At 44.1% G+C, this 19,496-nt stretch overlaps 1 protein-coding gene across 1 annotated transcript in view; it reads left to right on the top strand.

The window, feature by feature from the left end:
- Positions 1-18,659, top strand: part of ITPKA (inositol-trisphosphate 3-kinase A) — a 35,448-nt gene extending 16,789 nt beyond the window's left edge. The window contains exons 2-7 of the mRNA XM_026033447.1: positions 5,113-5,209; positions 7,340-7,553; positions 8,582-8,786; positions 13,070-13,171; positions 14,198-14,269; positions 14,983-18,659. Coding sequence (XP_025889232.1) covers positions 5,113-5,209; positions 7,340-7,553; positions 8,582-8,786; positions 13,070-13,171; positions 14,198-14,269; positions 14,983-15,186 — 894 coding nt within the window. The 3' untranslated portion in view covers positions 15,187-18,659. The remainder of the gene's footprint in view (positions 1-5,112; positions 5,210-7,339; positions 7,554-8,581; positions 8,787-13,069; positions 13,172-14,197; positions 14,270-14,982) is intronic.
- The last annotated feature ends 837 nt before the right edge of the window (positions 18,660-19,496 follow it).

Here is a 19,496-nt window from a genome sequence, read left to right as displayed (position 1 = left end):
CTCACACAAAGCAGTTTCAGTGCAGGCTCTGATGCATTCTCAGGTGCTGCATTTTCTAGTCACTGTTGTCACAGTTTCTGAGCTCTGCAAAGGGGCCCAGAGCCAACATCTTCCCAAACATTTGCTCATTTGCACCGTGTTGACTGAGATTGCAAAACAAGGTATTACTTGGTGCTTGTGTGTTTTGGATGCACAGCTCTTAAGAATTATTTTGAAACACATGTAGTAACTTTGTGATAACTACGGCTTTTTATACTCCTTGTAAGTCCCTGTGGAGGAACCTTGTTCCTTCCAGGAGCTGGTGAGACACTGAGTAGGCAGTGGCAACGAGTGATACAGATCACATTTCAGTCCCCACGTCCCAGAGTTGCAGAATTTAGCCTAAATGGCTTAACGATTTTAACAGAATATGGATTATGAGGAATGACAATCAAGTACTTTTTTCTTAAAGCCTTTTAGGAAAAAAAAAAAAAAAAAGAGAGATTATGGAGAAATTTGTCCTTATCCTTTTGTTTCTTACTGTCATAATAGTTCTTTATAGGCTTGCGTAGGCTTGTACTAGTGCACAGAAAAAAAAAAAGACAACATAATCTTGCATAAAGAAACTGCTGAAATTTTCTTGGAAAAAAAAATAGGATCCCAGGTTCATTGCTTACCTAATTTGCTTTGCCTAGCAAAATTATCTACTTACCAGTTTGGGCAAGAGACTGCTTCTCCACCCTACTGATGATAATGGAAGAACAAATGCTTTTAGAGCTGTTATTAATTTGTTATGTTTCTATGTTCTGTTTTTTCTTTCAAATCACTATAGTTTCAAGTAACTTGCTAGCTGCATTATGACTGAGATTTGGAATTCTTATTTTTGGAGAAAAAGCTTTTCTTGTTCCCCTTCGCTACCATGTTAGTTTACATGTCCTAGCTATTTAATGCTTACTTTCTTTGCTTCAATTGGGATTCAGATCTGCAAATTCCTGTTGATGTTACCTGATTGTCGGTGCTTGCCTGAGGGTAGCTGTATATGTTTTAGGCATTTGCAGAAAGGAGTTCTGTCGTTTTCTCCTTAAATAAGGAGGATGTATGTATTTTTTAATAGCTCATCAGAGGAAGGTACAGGTCCCTGGCCCATGTTGTCCTTAGGGGACAAGGTAGATCACCTGTATTTTAGCATATGATCAGAGAGATTTTTACTTAATTTGTACTACCCCATTTGAAAACAGTGACAACAAACAGAGACAATAGTCTTTGCTATTTGGATGTTTTGGCCTCCTTCACAGAAGGATTTCAGGAAAGCCTAGCACTTCTTGCAGATTCTTGGGGAGGGTGGTGCCTGGGGAATGGGTGCGAGTGCTCCCAGGGAATTTGGGGCGTTTGTTTGTCTGTTCTGCAGACATCACTCTGGTGCCTGTGCTTCTGCACACTCATGGCATTGTGAGAGTGGGCCTGGCTGGAGCTGCACGCACTGGAGCTGGGGGCTGTCGGTTGCTGACATCCCCGTTGTTTCTTGTTAGGATGCACGTTAAGGCAACAGCTACCTCTTTGCAGGGAGGAATAGGCTGGAAATACTGTTGCACGCCCCATCTAGCCATCGTGTCTGTACGTGTTTTCTGCATCTCCAGCTTGGAAAGAAGCCTTTCTAGTGCTGTGCATCACATTTGGAAGAGCAATTCAAATGAGTAATCCAGATACTACAGAACAGGTCAACATCAGATACTGAGCCACAATGCCTCCAATGCAACGTGGCCCGCTGGAGGGGTCAGTTGTGCCAGGTGCCTCCACTTGGATTCCGCTCTTCTGCTAGGTAGGCAACTGGAAACTAGCTTTCCTTTTCTGTAGCATACTCCTGTAAGGAGCATACTCCTGTGGAGGAGTATGCATGCATGTGTGCATGTATAAAATACATGAAGTGTGTCAGTAATTTGTACGGCAGTGAATCAAAGAATGATAACATCTCAAGTTTGACTTCTAGGCCTTTTTGAATGCTTTCATTTTGCTTCTGGGGAACCTTTTAGTATACAGATCTGAAAGGAATATGCAACTGCATCAGTGATGTCAGAGGCATCTGATTTGGGTAGTGCTGGTAGAGAGAAACAAGAGCTTCCTCTGAATATATGTGGATAATATCAGACACTCAATTAGAGGATGGGGAAAACCAAACTGAACAAAATACCAAGGTAGACTGAGCAGTAATCTAGAAGAAATGTGGACTGCAGGAGATGTGGACTGCAACTGGACATAGGCAGAAGTCCTCCCTGCTATTGCTGCATGAAACAGTGGTTGGAAAAGCACTTATATTCATTGCTAACAAAGAGGAAGAGATCTTGCTTTAGAAATAGAAGTGAGAAACATTCCTCCCACAACAGGCACAAAAAGTCTTCATCTTCCCACTCGCGCCACTGCTCCAAGAGCACACAGCCCTGCTTGCTTGCTGCCAAGGGCTTGAGTGAATATGGGGACTGGAAGTTACAGGGGGAAGAATGCATCTGCTGAACCTCTGCTTAGGGCAGCAGGGTGGGGCAGCTCTAGGTATCCAAAGCATAGTCCTCTCCTTCCTAGCTTGAGCCTCTGGCTTTCACTGAGCTAAGGAAAAAAGGGCTGTGAAGCCATTGTAACAAACTGACAGTGTTTATTGTGTGAGTAGTTCAAATATATTCATCCCCTGTAGCTGTAACCCAAGCAGCCAAAGCTGCTCGAGCTGAAGCTGAGCTTGGCCCATAGGCTCTTCTTCCCACCCACAGCAAAAATATAAACTGCAGCTTCCTTGGGTGAAGTGGGCGGGTGGAGGCAGGAAAGCCACTAGCGTGCGGTGCTACACTGACAGCTGACGTGTGTTCCTTGAAAACCTGTGCTTCTCCTCGCTTTTGGGTGTAGCAGTATGACGAAGCATTGGGAGGCAGAGAGGATACGGTATGCTGGGAGAGGGATGCTCTGATGAGCAGAGAATCTTTATAGGAGGGATGTGGAGTGCTGCTTCCTTCTATTAAAGGATGGGGAGGCAGCAGTGATACTCAGGATACTGAGCTGGAGCCTTTAAAAACTTAAACTTCCTCAAAGGGAATGTTTGAACTCCCGTTGAAGTTTACTTTCAAGTATTCTGTAAATAACTTAGCCCTGTCCATCTGCAGCAGAAACAGCAGAGCAGACTGAAGAGATTCTACTATCAGCTAGATCTGGCAAATAGACTATACTAAATACATCAGTATCTTTTCTGCTTCAGTAACAATATTTATATTACACTTCTGGCTAGAAGGGAGGCTATGGATATTTCTAAATGATGTACAAGAATTTCCTTCAGTGCTGCTAAAAAGCAGCTGGCTTTGGGATAGAGCTCAGCCACTGTTTAGCACTGCACATGAGCAATGTGGAACACTTAAACCTGCAGAAGGTTTTTCCTAAACTGAAGGTTAGCTAGAGCCAGCAGGAGCTGTCATGTTGCATAAGTACAGCAGAGTTTTCACAATTCTGAAATGTCTGGGACTTTCTCTGGATGATTCTTGTTGCTAGCGCTGTACGTTTATGGAAGTGTTGCAAGGGGCTTATGCAAGCCAAGAGTAACTTCATTTCAGGCTGAATGACTTTCAAAAACCAAGATAATTTTTTTTTCAATCTTATTTCACAATAAGTATATATCTGTGGAGATTATAGTGTTATGTCAGTTTAAATTTGCAGCATATTTTACAATGTTCTTGTGGAAACAAATCTTATAGGAGCCAATGATCTTTCTTTTAGAGTTGCCATGTCCCTTGATGAGTCCTAGCGCAGCTGCAGGGTTTTGCCATCACGCAGTGACCAACATCATCAGTGAACCTTACAAGAAACCTGTTAAAAGTGACTGTGTGTGGGGACGAGTGACCCTGCCTGTATGTGCTCTGGAAAACCACTTTTTCCCTCAATAGCATTGCTTGCAATTTTACTTTTTGTATTTTTTGTTTCTGTAAAGTATTTTGTAGAAGACTGTAGCTGTTAGGTGCTAAATCATTAAACCGGAGTTCCTGCTAGAGAACATAGGATTTTTAAAAAGGTGAATATTCAAGCGTTCAGCACTCTTCTTGGCTAAATCAATGGCTCCCATTGCTTTTGGTGGGAGTGCGTTCAGGCGGTTGATAAGTGCTACTAAAAATGCAGCCTACCCACCAGCTATCTGTAGTCTCAGCAAAATACCTCAGTGCTAAATCGCTGTGCAAAACTCCTGTGGGCTGTCACCAGCCCCTGCTTGTTCAGCAGGGCAGCATGTCCTAGAGAAAGGCGCAGGGAGCCTGCCTTCCTTGTTTGTAAAGCCCTCGGAGATCGCCCGCTCTGTGGTGGGAGTGCCAGGGTCATTATGGGCAGTAATTCCTACTGCCTGGCTTTCCCCGGCCTTTTCTGCTTCCTCTACAGCGCACAATGTGCCCGATGGCTGTATCCCTGCAGCTGCTGTGTTTCCCTGCTTGCCTGCAGTGGTATCCGTGCAGCTGCGCTGCTGGACAGCCAAGGTGGCAAGAGCAGTGCCCAACTTTGTTAAAATGTAACAGGAGTGGGAAGGAGAGATGGGAGCAGGAAAATTTGTGGTCTCGAAGAGAACCTGCAGCACATTGTCAGCTGGTGTTACAGGGAGCTGAGTGACCCCAGGGCCTAATCGGAGAGGTATTTTCTATGCCTCTCTCGCAGGAAGAATCACCTGCTGACTTGGTGAGAGCAGTTAATCATGGTAATGCTGAAGGCTCCTGGAGAGAAGTAGTATTGACAGTATGAAACTACTTATGTTCATGCCTCATAGAAACCTTTGTGGGCTTACGTGGGTTCCCAGTTTGCTGTCTGCCTCCTGCATGACTCAGAGAGAGAGAGAGGGTCAGGTGTGGCTGGAAGCAGGCTTGTGACCTGCACAGCATGACACATTTTTATGTCTTGCAGGCAGTTTTCCTGTGGATAATAGGAAGTGTTTCCGTTCTTGTTCTTGCGTGTCTTTTTTTTCCGATGATCATTGCAGTGTATGTTTTATGGTTCCACCTTTGAACATTTCAAAGTTTTACAAACAAACTGAGGGAGGAGAACTCAGTGTGCATGATTTTCAGGCTACGTGGTGTATTGGGATTTCAGAATTGGTCTAATTTAATATTTCTTTTCTCTCTATTCCAGAAAAAGGCATGGCATACGATTAAAACCATGGTTAACTTACCTATCATCAGTCCTTTCAAGAAACGCTACTCATGGGTGCAACTGGCCGGGCATACAGGTGAGATGAGTGTCTTCAGTGTTTTGTCCTTCTTATAGGCATGGTGGCGGTGAGGAGAATGATTATTTCAGTGCTTCTTTAGCTGCTTTGTGTTGAGGTCTGCGCAGGTGATTGGTTAGTACTTGTTTCCTTTTGCTGAAAAGGAACCATGTGATGCCACATGAATCTCTGAACTACAGCAGCTTTATTTCAGCAGTGGGGAGAGATGAGAAGGACACATGTTGCAGCTAAACAAGGACGCACTAGGCAGACTTGGAGGGGGAGGTCATACTCCAGAATACACTTTTAAAATGGTACATGTGAAGTACATGGTAGAGGGGGAAAAAGGAGGACTGGGGAGTGAAGTTGAAGGTCAGTCAATCTGCTGGTGCTTTTGGTATCGTATCATTTCTCTTCAGCAAATAGACAATATGTTAGTTCCTTAGTGGAAAGGATAATTATCTGTTCCTTTACGTGTGCAGCCCTGGTGAGTACTGCATTTCTAATACCAATTCCAAACAGATACCTTAATGTAAACCCTCCAGTGAAAAGCAAACATGGTAAAATAGAGATTTGATGACCTTGTGTTTGCATTGTGAGTCTATCATTGCTCACTACATGAGCACAAGGAGCAGCTCAATTAGCTGAATCTAGTTTAGTGTCTGTAGAATTTGGTGTGTTCTTGATTTAAATTGTTTTATTGGTAAAGCAAAAATAAAAAAACAAATAGAAATCATCAAGCTTGATTCATGCTTCATTTCTGAAGCCGCCCATGTGCCTAATCTGTTAGTGCAGAGTTTAATAGTAGACGTGGGCAGGCACCTACAGCGCTTTAGTGCAGTACCTGAACCACCTCTCTATGTTCTAGTGTACTAATGCAGTGCAGTGCAAAGCTGTGCTGGTGCGTGCTTATTCAGCCTTAAAGTGAGCTAGCTGCGCGTGCACTTGCACAGTGGGGTGATGGTAGCAGGCAGAGCATCAAGATGATCCAGTCTTAACTGCGTGCAGTTTTTGTCACCCTGTGTAAGGGGTTGGCTTGATCTGTGGGAAGTGGTACCTTGGTCATGTAATCATAGCCCTTAGGGGAGTTTGTGTAGGGTGGAGAAGGAGGAATGAGGGCTCTCCAGAAGCTGCATTACAAGGAGAGAGAATGTTCCAGTTCCCTTTAGGTAGTTTTTCGGACTGCATTAAGTCTATCCTTTTTCTTGCAGCTGATCTTCTCTGGTATGGCAAATTCATCCTAAACTATAACCTGGGCCATTGCCCTTGTACTGAGGCAGCCCTGGTTTTAGGATTTGTCAGAAAAGAACTAAGTGCTGAATATGGAGGAACCTATTGTGATAAAAGCTGAGTTTCAGCCCCAGGCTTATTCAGGCTCCTATTTTGGGGCCTGTTTTATGCCATGTAGATTAAAGGCTACCTCAGAGTGAAACCTGTACTTTCCTCTGATGTTGCTGGCATGCTGCAGGACAGAGGAGTGACTCCTGCAGCTGCAGTCTGATTACTGCCAGGCTTGGCCTGCATACCCTGTATCGCTCGTACTGGATGAGGTTCAAACTCCGGGCTGAGAAGCAATTGTGCTGCGGTCTGTACCTGCAGAGGAGCTAGAGCACCTGGAGCTTTAGGCATGTGTGGTCCCCGAGGGTGTGTGCATAGGAAGTGCTATGCTTGGCTCCTGGCCCCGTGGGGCTGCTTAGTGGTCACTGAGCACACTGTTTGGGTGAGAGCACACTCTGCAGACGTGCCCTACGGGAGGATTCACAGCCAGCACTGGCAATGTTCAGCTGCTTTAAAATGCTCTGTCAGAGTATTAACAAAGATTGGCCTGTGGCTTCTTCCTGAGCATGTTAATAAGTATTGCAGTGTTTAATATCCTAACAAAGAGCTTAACATAAAAGAAGAAAAAAAACACATGGCCCAGGGCAGCTGCACTCCTTAAAGCTATGAATTTTGATGTGGAAATATATATTTCACTGCCGATGGCTGTATTTGTCCTGGGTGTGTTAATTTTTTATGAGAAGCATGTTAGCTTTTCTCTTTGAGGTGGGATCTTTATTTGGTGTCATGGGGGTGAGGCCAGGGTGCTGGGAAAGGTGTTTTTCCACTTCTGCAGGTCAGCCTTCTCAGCATGTGTTTGATTCTTCTCTCCAGGGAGTTTCAAGGCAGCTGATAGCGGGAAGATTCTCAAGCGCTTCTCGGAGAATGAAAAGGAGTGTTTTGAGCGCCTGATGAAAGATCCCCTGCGCTCCTGTGTTCCCTGCTTCCATGGTGTGGTGGAGAGAGATGGCGAGAGCTACATTCAGCTGGATGACTTGCTTACGGATTTTGAAGGACCGTGTGTGATGGATTGCAAGATGGGGATCAGGTAAGAGGCATGAAAGAGTATATGCTTTCTAGCACAAGGGGGAAGGGAGAAGGTTGTCGTGCACTGTCTGGAGGAGCTCAATAACATTTTGGTGCCTTGGAGTTCAGTGTATGCTGCCTTTACTGACTTGGAAATTGTCTTGACAACCTGAGGAGAGCACGTTCTGTTGTTGCCTGATTGTACATAGTTTCTGGAAATTAAATGATCTGTAGCCTCAAAAACTATCCACATCAAGGTATTTTCAGGGGTGGTTTGAAGCAAGATTTCCCTGCAGTGACCTGATACTGCTTGGAAAAAAACATACATGATTCACTCACTGCCTGTTCTTTTAATCTTTGCTTACACAGTGATTCAAAAAAACCAACAAAGAATAAAATAACCCTTTCTAAATATGAGTGACTAAATAACAGTGTGAAAGCCTGTTTCCAAAGCTTGAATGACTTCTCAATGATAGTGGTTCTTCCTGTAGAATAAAAATTGACAGTCTGCCCATGACTGACATATGTCCTTGCCCACTCTGACATTCCCATGGTACTATTGCATTGTTCTCCCAAATCTTTAGATAGCAATCTGATCGTAGCCTGAAGTAGCAATTCAGAGAAGTAGGAAATGTCCTATTCGTCTTTCACTACCAGTTCAGATGCTTACAGTTACTGAGCTAAATTAGGCATTCAACTACCTAATATGTCTTTAATTAGACATACAGAGCAATGGCGTTGGACTAGATGACCTCTAGAGGTTTCTTCCAACCTTTAGCATTCTATGATTCTATAATACGTAAAGTTAGTAAAGGCAAGGTGTAGTTAGACAAAGAAATAAATGACAAGAATTGTAACTCCTGTTACCATTTCACTAAATAACTCTGAGCAGCCGTTAAACTGTGTTCATCAGTTTTCCCCATACACAAAGCTGGGATAATGATAATGCTTATTTTTGTCATCAACCTCTTCTGAGACCAGTTATCGTAATTCACAAAACAAATGTTTGGGCAGTAGTTGTAATTTTGTTGAGATGTGATGTTTTTGCAGGACATACCTGGAGGAAGAGCTGACAAAGGCCCGTGAGAAACCAAAGCTGCGTAAGGACATGTACAAGAAAATGATTGAAGTGGATCCTCTTGCTCCTACAGCAGAAGAGAACGCGCAGCATGCTGTCACCAAGCCCCGGTACATGCAGTGGAGGGAAACCATCAGCTCTAGTGCCAACCTGGGCTTCAGGATTGAAGGGATTAAGGTGAATAGCTTAAATTCTGACTATTTTGGTGTCTGAATCTTGCCTGATTTGTTGATTAATCAACAAGTTAGTATGCATCACTAGCCAAGTTGCACACAAAAGCAGCAAGAACACAAGGAGAAGTACAGGGTGGGTGCAATGCAAATGAAACCGATAAAAGGAGGAATTCAGAACTGATAGAATAACCACCTCTCCTCATGGAATGTGTGTGGTTTTTTTTTTTTTTTCCCCCCCTCCTTTAACCAAGAGTTATTCTGGGAACTCACATATTTATTCCAAGTGAATCACAGTAAAACAGTTCTATTTCAGCTATGTTTATTTGCAAAGCAGGATAGAAACGTTAGCTAGATATTCTTGGGATTGAGGAAACCCCTTTTCCATTTAAGTGCGTGTCAGCATTCAGCATAGATAGAACTGGAATAAAGCCAGAACAACCAAAGATGAAATTTCTGCATCCACCAAGTTCATCCGCTGATCTTGAGGGAAGGTACCTCTTTTTCCTTTCCAGGAGCTTAACTTACATCCCTAAAAGAGCCTTTGCAATTTTATATCATAATCATTAATTCTTTATATTTGTCATGCTCTGTGGCAGTATCAGCAACCTGTTTTGTCTCACCCTCATATCAGCCGCCTGACTCGGTTCCTTGGTGTGGTCCAGAAGTGTGCTTTGTGCTTGCCTAGGCCTGGGGAAGCTGCCCCTAACCTGCCCCGCGCAGGTTTGGCCGGCCCTGTTCCTGCAGCAACGTGGAGGGTGATGGGGGCCGCCCAAACCCACCGTTTCCCTGAGGTGGTACTTAGTAGGGGAAGCCCCATCACTTGCCAGCTATGGAGAAGCTGGCATGGCTTATCCTGTGCGGCTTCCAGGGCCTTCAGCAGAGCACACTTGTACCCTTCATTAGCTTAACTTGCGTACGTTAAGATGCTGGATTTAATTTTGTTGAATAAAGCACATGGGGAAAAAAGAAAAGGACAGAAGAGAGAGAGTGAAGCTGACAGATTCCTTAACTACCTCTTTTTTTCTCTGCTTTCCCATGGTGTCTTTTCCTTCCTCAATCATAGATTCTCCTGCTGTGATACAGGATCTAGCAGTTCCAGCTCATGCTGTATTGCCCTGTTGCTCCCCTGCACACTGGTGACCCATCTCAGCAGTTAGATACAGGCACCCTCATGCAGGAAATGTTTAGGTGATAAATCATCTGGTTTCACTGTAGTCAAGACTCTTCCTGTTTTACTCCTTGGGCATTTAATGCTGTTATCAAGGTACCTGTTTCAGTTCCTGTAACACTTAAATTTTTGGATGCTCTCTATAATGGCACTAGAAACTCAGATATTCTCAAGACTTTTTGGAAGGAGCTTTTGGTCAATATAGATTTGCAGAATTATGCTGAGTCCTGAAGAATGACTGAGATAGGGAAGCACAGAGGAGCTCCGGTAACGTCTCCTGGATTGTTCTTTCTGGTCTGGCTGGCTGTGGAGGCGGGGAGGAGCAGAATGGCACTCCAGCCGCACCATTTCCCTCAGCTGGGACAGTGCTGTAACAGTACAAGGCAGGCACAAATAAATAACCTTTTACTTGGCACAGGACATACTTTGAAATACTTACATTACTTTCTCCTCTCCCTTTCTGTGTTGTTGTGGGCATGTAGGTGTCAATCTCCCCGTTTTATATATGGAGAAATGGAGAAGAGTTGTTTAAACAACACAGCCAGTCAGTACTCCCATGCTGTTGTACTGTAGTTGAACTGTACATTCAGTTCTGCATATTTGCAGGGAGCAGAACCCTGCTGGGTTCATTTTGAGAGAAGAGCCTGTGAGGATCAGTGTTGCCAGCTAGTGGCTGAAGGGAAGCAGGAGGCTTGTTCTCCCTAGGTACAGGGAATAACTCCATCGTTAGTTTGGTCAGTCAGCAATATTCCTATTCAGGGGCTGCTGAAACAAGAAGCAATGAAGGTGAAATCATAGAAGCCCTTCAGTGGGGTGGCTCCCTGTAAGTGATGTCTAATTCGCTCTATGCACCCCTCCTTCATCAGTGGGGTCCCTTTTCTCTTTTGGTTGATCTATCTCTTTTTTTTTTGGAATCACTTCCATATCCCTGAAATCAGACCAAGTTCATTCACTGAGTATGTCACTCCTGCTTTTTTAAGAAGTAGGTGGAACCACATTTTTTTCTTACAGCTGGCAGTTGACATTTTGTCTCTTGTGCCTGTTGGCTTCGGAAGGCAGGTTAGTTGGGCATGGGAGTGCTAAGCTTCGTAAATGTTGTCTCTCTAACACTATGCTACTAATAATGCACACACAGGGCAGAGACTCAGGAGTCCTGTCTTTTCATTCTGTCATTGAATCTCTGCCATTTGTGAAGCTGCTTTTTGCCTTGTCACTGTTCCTTTAACTGTAGGTCAGGGATAGCAGTTTTCCCAGGAGAACAGCAGATTTGGATAGATAGTTGTAAATGCATTTATATCATGGCCATAACCTGGGGCCCCTGAGGAGCAGTCTGCAGAAGAATAGGAGCTAGGTGTGTGAGAGAGAGGTAGCACTATTTTATGGGCAGCCAAACTTGTTCTCCTGCTGCCTGAGTCACTGTCCTATCTAGTGAGAAGTGCCGCAGGTGAGCGGCTGGCTGGATTGTGCAACGAGTTCCCTGTGCAGGGATGTCTGTGGAGGCGCTGGCAAAGCCATGGCTTCAAGGAGCAGGTTGGCAAGTTCCTGACAGGGATTCAAGTTACTCTAAAGTCTGGAGCAGAGTTTGGAGCATAAGAAAAATTATTCTTACAGCAACCTTCCTCTCAATAGTATTTTGCTCTTCCTGAGAGGAAAAAATATGAAGCAGTAACTAAATTCCAAATTTCTGTATACTATTATACTAAAGCATTACTATACATCAATTAAGAGGGCTCCTAACTTCCACTGTCTGCCTGAACTTCTCTTGTGTAACTTACGTCTCTCTTCAGCCTGACAAACCACACTTGTATCTGGTCCACAGCTTTGGAATAAAATTCTGTTTATTCTACAGCTAACTTGATTAGTTAAAGTCTGGTAAGTGGGAGGCTGTTTTGCTGTTCAGTCAGTTCACTGTCTTGTGCAAATTACGGGAATTTAGCATTATCTTTTTGTTTCATGTACCTGACAGAGGCTCAGTTCTTCTCAATAAGTAGTGTTGCACTTACTGAGATCGGGGCCGAAATTATCCAGTTTTGGTACAGTGCCTTAGACATGTAGGAAGGAACATATTTTTGTGCCTAACTTGATTTACTCCTATAATGGATATGAAGGGACTGGTGTGATGGAGAAAAATACGATGTGATGCTCTTGCATCCTTCTGGATCTACCAAAAGAAATTACTATGTGCAACAACTGCTGTATTTTATATGTATGTGCTCAAAATGTCTTTTTGTGTCATTTTAAGGAATAGTGACAAAGAACAGGCAGACCAGCACGTACCAGGTCTTTGCACCAGGATACAAAGGCTCTGCTGTCTTTCAGGAGCAGGATGTGTCTGCACTGAGTTGAGCTGTTAGTACAAAAATATTCTGAATTAGTGCAGGACCAGTTGGATGCATGCCCACCCTGTCCTAATATTCTGAATTAGTGCAGGACCAGTTGGATGCATGCCCACCCTGTCCTAATATTCTGAATTAGTGCAGGACCAGTTGGATGCATGCCCACCCTGTCCTAATATTCTGAATTAGTGCAGGACCAGTTGGATGCATGCCCACCCTGTCCTTTGCCAAAATTCCCCATTCCTTGTTACCCTAGCATTTGTATCGGATACCATTGCAGATCCTTAGTTCTTCCCCAAAAGCAGCTTTCCATTCTGAGTTCTACATCATGTCAAGGTGCAAAGGCATATTGGGAGTTGAGAGTCTGACCAGAAATTCTTTGGCTTCCTCATTTGAAGAGAAAATAAGATAATAACTGATGAAAACAGGATTTGAGAATAGCCCTTACACTCCCAGCTAGGGGGATGCCTGCACCAAGCTGAGTGGAAGACAACAAAAGGATGTTGTCTTTTGCCCCATTCAACTTTGCACTGCTGCTACTGAGATGAGAGAAAAATCCTTCTGCTGGCTGGTAATATCTTCATTTCTTAAAAAAAATGCAGTCAACAGGAAATTAAGTGCTGCTTAAAGCTATTTAATCAGCCCCTGTATTTCTTTTTTGTCACCTCTTGCTTCATAGATCTTCTCTTCCTGTTTAACTGCTCACTTTCTGCTGGTTAGTGAGAATGAGAGAAATACTGTGTGCGGTACAAACCTTCTCTGTCTTTGTGTGTTTTTGTGCAGAAGGCAGATGGAACATGTAACACAAACTTCAAAACTACAAAGACACAGGAGCAAGTTCTCCAGGTTTTTGTGGAATTTATTGAGGGTAACACAACTATTCTGGTGAGTCTGAACTATTTCAGTATGCTGATCTTCAGCTTGCTTTTGAGACCATGATTTCTGTGGAAGAACATTCTGGGAAACTATCAAGACAGAAAATGAGCTGAACTTTCTGGCCCTCTCAGCAGGTGGAATTAGAGCCTTGGCAGACTGAGCAGTAGCTGGTTAAGACTGGCTGCTGCAGCTTTTGCCATAGGCAGAGTAGCAAGACGTCACCATGAGTTCCTTGGGCTGGCAAGAAGCAAGACAAACTAACTGGTGCCTTGCTGTCGACCTGCCACCATAAGTGTGTGCTGTATCGGGGGATGCTGAGAGGGTTATGTTGACTCATGAGAGGATGAAACTGGCACAGGGGCCAAGAAGTGAGACTGGGGATTCACTGTGGGAGAGCTGGTCTGGGAGCAAGTCCTGTAAACTGCTTTAAGGATATGCAAGGGTAGCACAGCAGGCGTGTGGGAGGTGGCATAACAGAGCTCTGCCCTTGGAACTTCAAAGGAAGCTGCAGTGGTTTGTGACCATGTAGAAGCCACTATGAGGGAAGGCCAATTCTTCAAAAGCAGCATGCTCAGTACCACAGGGCAGCACTGAAAATGCTTGCTAGAGCTTTAGGCAGTAGACTTTTTCTTTTTTCCTCCCCATAACATGATTAGAGCTCCTTATCTCTTAATATAATTTCATTCTCTTTAACTTGTGGAGAACTGAAAGATTTTTCATTGCTTGAAACTTCCTTTTTCTTCATTCAAAGAAAAGTGAGCAGAGGATCTGTAGCCAGATGCTATCTCACCGCATCCGAAGCCAAAGGCAGATGAGGATCACCTTTCACTGTGGCACACAGCAGCAGAGGAACTCTGCACTGGTTTTTTGCAAAAGGCAGTCTGTTGAAGTGTATTTGGTTGGCTTTAAAATGATTAGCTTGTAGTTTCTGCAGGACATCTAGCCTAAAATGAACAAGATCTCTTCATTATAATGATTCTTTTAAGTGGAGTATTTTAATTCATCCTCCTTACTTAAAAGGTTTTTTTCTTCCAGAAAAAATACCTCAAGCGTCTGCAGGAAATTCATGTCATTCTTGAGTCCTCAGACTTCTTCAAGCGACATGAGGTGAGCAGTGAGTGAGTGCAGGGCTGTGTGGAGCTGCCGCCTTGCTTCATTTGGTCATTCAGATGCGTTTCAGAATAGCCTGCTGTATTAACAGAGAGGAGTTTGAGTGCTGGAGAGAATTTACATCCTCTCTACTACTCAATATAATTCTGAATTATACTATTCCTCGGTATTATATATACTCAGTATATTCATCATATATATTCAGTATTATATATACTGAATTATACTACTATTTCTCTTGTATATATTCTGCTTGTATTTTTTCCTGTAGTGAAGGCACACATTATAAGTTCTGCTTGCTACAGCTCAAGATTTTGAGATCAAACATGATCTTTTGTTAGTGTTAATTCACACTTTGTCACTAGTGACAAGTTTATCATAGGTCGTGGTTTCTCTTTGAAAGTAGTAACTGCCTTTTTGCTGAATTGCTAAAACTGAGATCTGCTGCCAAGTGAGCTGGAATACCACTTTTCTTCCCCTTCTCTACTGGGTCCCTTTTTCCATCTACATGTCCATTTATAAATTACAGAATGATTTTGTTATGCGGGTAAGACATGTGCTGTTCATCAGTGCAGCCTGAAAGTTTGCTTGGTCACAGGTGAGGAGGTCATCTGAGGAGTGATGGTGGTAGGAAGAGTGAGACCCGAGTGTTTTTTGATTGTTTTGTTTTGTTTTTGTTTTTAACCACATTGTCCCCATCTGTCTTCCAGGTCGTTGGAAGTTCACTGCTTTTTGTGCATGATGACAGTGGGAATGCCAATGTGTGGCTGATTGATTTTGGAAAGACCACCCTTCTGCCTGATGGGCAGACGCTCGATCACAGAATTCCCTGGCAAGAAGGCAACAGGGAAGACGGGTACCTGTTGGGACTGGACAATTTGATTGGCATCTTGGAAAGCATCACTGAAAGATGAGAGGATGAGTGTGGCACAAAACTCACAGGGCTGCTTTGTAACTTTCTGCTCTACTGGGATCACTCAGTTAGATGGAAACCAATTCCCTCCCAGTTTTGGGGGGTCATTATACTGCAGAGGGAGCTGCATCCAGAGCCCAGCTGTTAGTGATCAAAATGACTGCAGCAGCCCTCTGAACCTGAACAACTCCAGCTTGATCTGTATTGCACCAGCCGAACTTCGGACTGGCCCGCAGAGAATCGGGATCTGCACGCTCGGGAATCACACCGACATGAGTCCAGAGGTCTGTATGGTAAAGCCAGAACGATTCTGATTTCAGCAAACAGATGTGACTCTGGTTACCTCTTAGTGAACCAGAGCAAGTACTTGGGGATTCAGGGTAAGGGGTAGCTGATCTTTTTTTTTTTCATGGAACTGCACAGTTTTGAAGCCAGCAAGTGTTTTTTTCCCCCAAATTCCAAGTCTCCTTGCTCCCATGTATGCTTTGGATTGGGCCAACAACAGCTGCTGCACTGTGTTAAAGCGTGCACAAGGTGGGAATTGGTGGTATTTGCAAGAAACCTGGACCAAAGGGAAACACCATTTTGTAGCGGAGGTTGTATCAGTGGTTGGATGTAGTAACTGCTGTTGACCATTCCTCCTCTTCCCTGCACCAGCCTCAGCTCCTCTCTCTCAGAAGCTTTTGTCTTTTACGTAGCCTCTCAGGAGATGACAGATCTCTAGTGAGAGAACAGCACCCTCTTGGTTTCAAAAACATTTGGTTTTTTTCAAACTGCGTGGGGTTTCGAGAGAGTGGCCAGCACGGCAAGGCTGGCCGCGTGCAGCTGAGCCAAAGTTCTGAAAACTCACTAACGAATTTCTTTGGGTGCGTGGTGTGGGACACAGGATTTTTTTCAGGATTGGATTATTTTTAAAGCTAGAAGCCCTATGTACACACACCAGTAACTCTGCTACCAGTATGATTTCTTAGACTGTAGTTTTGATTCTCTCCTATTGCACATGAAAGAGGTGACTTTTTGGCCCTGGTCATCCTGTTCCCAAATATGAAGCTGCCACTTGACTATAGAGACCAACAGAGAGCTCAAGAGGCAAACATTTTTGCCTTTACAACAGTACACTAATGGTGAGATCCAGTCCTAGGCATCCTTCCCGTGAGATATCAGCTGTTATCTTGGGGTGCTGAGGGGCATGGAAGTTATATATCATATCCCTTAATCCCTGTCTGGAGTTGCAGGAACACCTGTGGGTGACTTTTGTTAGCTTGCTGTGGCTCCTGTGTAGCCACAGGACATTCACTTTGATGGGATAAAACCAAGGCAGACCAAAGCGCTGCGTTTTCTTGTGTTGGCATCTCTGCCTCTGGCTGCTTGGAGTGCTCGCAGTATAAATGCTGCCAGACGACAAACACTGGCAATCCGTTCACGCGGAGTTCAACAAGATAGATTCTGTAGGAGCACTGAGAAGTGGAGACACTTTAGCCTAAAAGAGAAATTGTTTGAAACTGGTAATTATTTTTGCAACCCACTGCAAGTTAATAATTGTTCTGTTGCCTCACAGAGTCCCTCTCAGTATTATTATCATGTTAATGGATTTTCTTTCCACTTATGTCTTTCAGAGGGTTTACACTTTGAAAAGTAGAGCTGTAGACTGGCTCCACAGATGTTTGAAAAAGATAAGATTGCAAGAAACTTTATTTTTAAAGTGAAGATAATCCTTCAATAGGAAGCACATGTATTATTCTAGGTGTTTCCAAACTTTTGAATTTGTATGAGCTGACAATAACAATTAACACTGATGAATTTCTTAGAATTAAAAATTTCCTTCTTTCCTGCAGCCACCAGGTAAGCCATTCTTTTAGCAGTGTTTGAAGAGACCAGGAAGTAAATAGGTGTCACAGGAGAGAACTTTAATAAGAACACTTCTTCTATTGAACTATAATTCAGGCAGTCCTACTACAATTAAAAATAATTAGAAAAATTATAAATGAGACTGTTGCAGTGATGCAGTTCATTAGTGGGTTTTGTGTTTATGAACCTTGAGTTGGTTTTTTTTTTTTAATCGCACATGTGAACCTCTTATTTTTCTAGAAAGGGAGTAGGATGTTGAAGGTTAAAAAAAAAAAGGCAATTCTTAAATATGAAAGGACAATTTGTCATAAATGTTTAGAATGTCCAGGTCTAATGGAAAGTAGCTGCAGCGCGATGCCAACAGCCTCCAAAACCCCACTGCTGCCAGTGCCTGGAAGGATGGTTTGCAGCACAAACCACCTTGTGGGAGAACATGGGACGTGAGCCATTGCTCTGCAGCAGTTGCAAAGGGTTAGGGTGGGGAAGACACTGGACTAGAAACTCAGTTTACATGAGAAGTAGTCCAGATATTTTGTTTTGAAATGGCCTTTGACTTTTTATGGGGTTAGAAGAGAGGATGTCACATTCTAATGTGCTTCTGCTGTTAACAGGAGAAAAGAGGGAGCTTTTAATTAGTGAAGTGCGAGTGCAGCACTCCAAATGAGGACTGGATTTAAAGGGACTGGAGGCTCTGAGCTCATGAGCAAGTTACCACAGGGTAAGTTAGATACTCCTCAGCTGTCCTAGAGTTGTCTGCCTGTGTGCACGCTCCCTGCCTTTTGCTCTGGGGCACATCACCACACACAAACTTCCTTTTCCCGAGGTGTCACCATCAGGCCTTTGCCATGGGAGAGCTGCTGGACACTGACCAAGGCCCTGGCTGGCGTACGAGCCCGGGCCGCAGCTCCCGAGCACCTCACTGCTAGCTGAGGCACGGGGCCTGTGCCGTGCTGTGCAGCCAGCCCGGAGCGGGGGTGCCAGTGGCCACCATGCTCCTCCCTCGTGCCATGGAGCACTAGGGTAGCTGCTTCATTCGTGTGCGAATCAGGCAGCAGCACGTGGCTCCCCGGCTCTGCCAGACTTTTTGGCCTTTACGACCATCTCCTAGGCTGCAGTTTTGTTCCTTTTTTTTACAGATGGGAAAGGACCTACTTGCTGCACAGGGATGGTGTGAGGCTGTACTTGGTTAGTGCTTGCAAGATGCTGTGAGATTCTTTAGAGGGTGGTGCAATATAGAAAGAAATACACAAATATGTTGTCTAAGTTAAAAACAATGGGTGTTGTGGCTCCACCAGGTTATAAATAGTTAAATTTCATTTATAAAAAAGTGGTACAAATCAGATCACTTGTCATTTTACACTTAAGAATTCACTTAACATCAGCTGATCTAGTTCCTAAAATATGGAAAGATTTCCAAAGGAGTTGGACCAAACCCCTAAGTATCTCAGCGGGCTCTTGCTTATCTTCTTTTGTGTTGCTGTATTATTATTTGTTATTCTTAAGGTACTGAGGTCAAATGGCCTGTATCATCCACAGTGCATCCGTTCTGAACACTACAATGCAATGCTGACCACGGTCACTTTGGACATTGACTGTACTGGTTGAGTGTTTGTTACTCCAGAGTGTGTATGCTACTAAATAAATGAGACTGGAGGAAAACCAGAAAGATATAAACTATGATTCGGTCATGGGAGAGTTGTTTCTTTTCCTCAAGAACTTTACAGAAGAGAGGATGAATACTGCTTTCAGCATTCCCTGTGCTTTGTCTTTAGCATCTCATAGTTCCTAAAACAAAATGGGCCTGAAGAAGTTAAAGCCACAGTGCATTGGGGGGGGGGTGCGTGTGTGTGTGTGTTTTAGAACCTGGTCCACACAGCATTTGACAGCTTCCGTAGAGGTAAGTCTGATCTTAAAAACATCTCATAGTCCTGCAGTACCATGTATATAAACGTGTGTGTGTGTGTATGTATAGATGGATATACAAACATGTAGTACACGAAAAGGCACTTGCTGTCCTCGGGAGAGTGCGACTTCGATGCGGCCAGCCCTTGTACTGGCGGGGACTGGGCTCTACTGCGTTCCTGGGTGCCAGCCTCGAGGACTGGCAGCATTTCCCAGCTCGTTCTCACACCTGAGTGCCAAGAGTATTCAACAGAGAGACACAATAGCCACCCTTAGTGTCTCTTTATTTTGTGTTGCAAATATAGAAGTATACATTTGTCCAACTTGAAATTGCATAGAAGCAGGCCTGTCATCTACTTATGTACAGTAGTCAACCCAAACGGTTAGGTTGGCAGGAAGTGCTGCCGTGTTGGGAAGTAATGACAGAACAAAAGCAGTACATGGAAAAGGCGTGGGGCCAGACTCGCCGGAAGAGGCATCTCCCTAAGGTCCCTGCGGGAGCCGGCGAAGGAGAGCGCAGCAGCTCTGCAGAGCGCTGCTGCTCGGGGCTGGGAGGAGGTG

This window comes from Nothoprocta perdicaria, unplaced genomic scaffold (genome assembly GCF_003342845.1).
Source record: "Nothoprocta perdicaria isolate Ctin4 unplaced genomic scaffold, notPer1 scaffold_129, whole genome shotgun sequence".
NCBI lineage: Eukaryota > Metazoa > Chordata > Aves > Tinamiformes > Tinamidae > Nothoprocta > Nothoprocta perdicaria.
The sequence above is the reverse complement of the archived record's forward strand: the minus strand, read 5'-3'. Positions and strand labels throughout refer to the sequence as shown.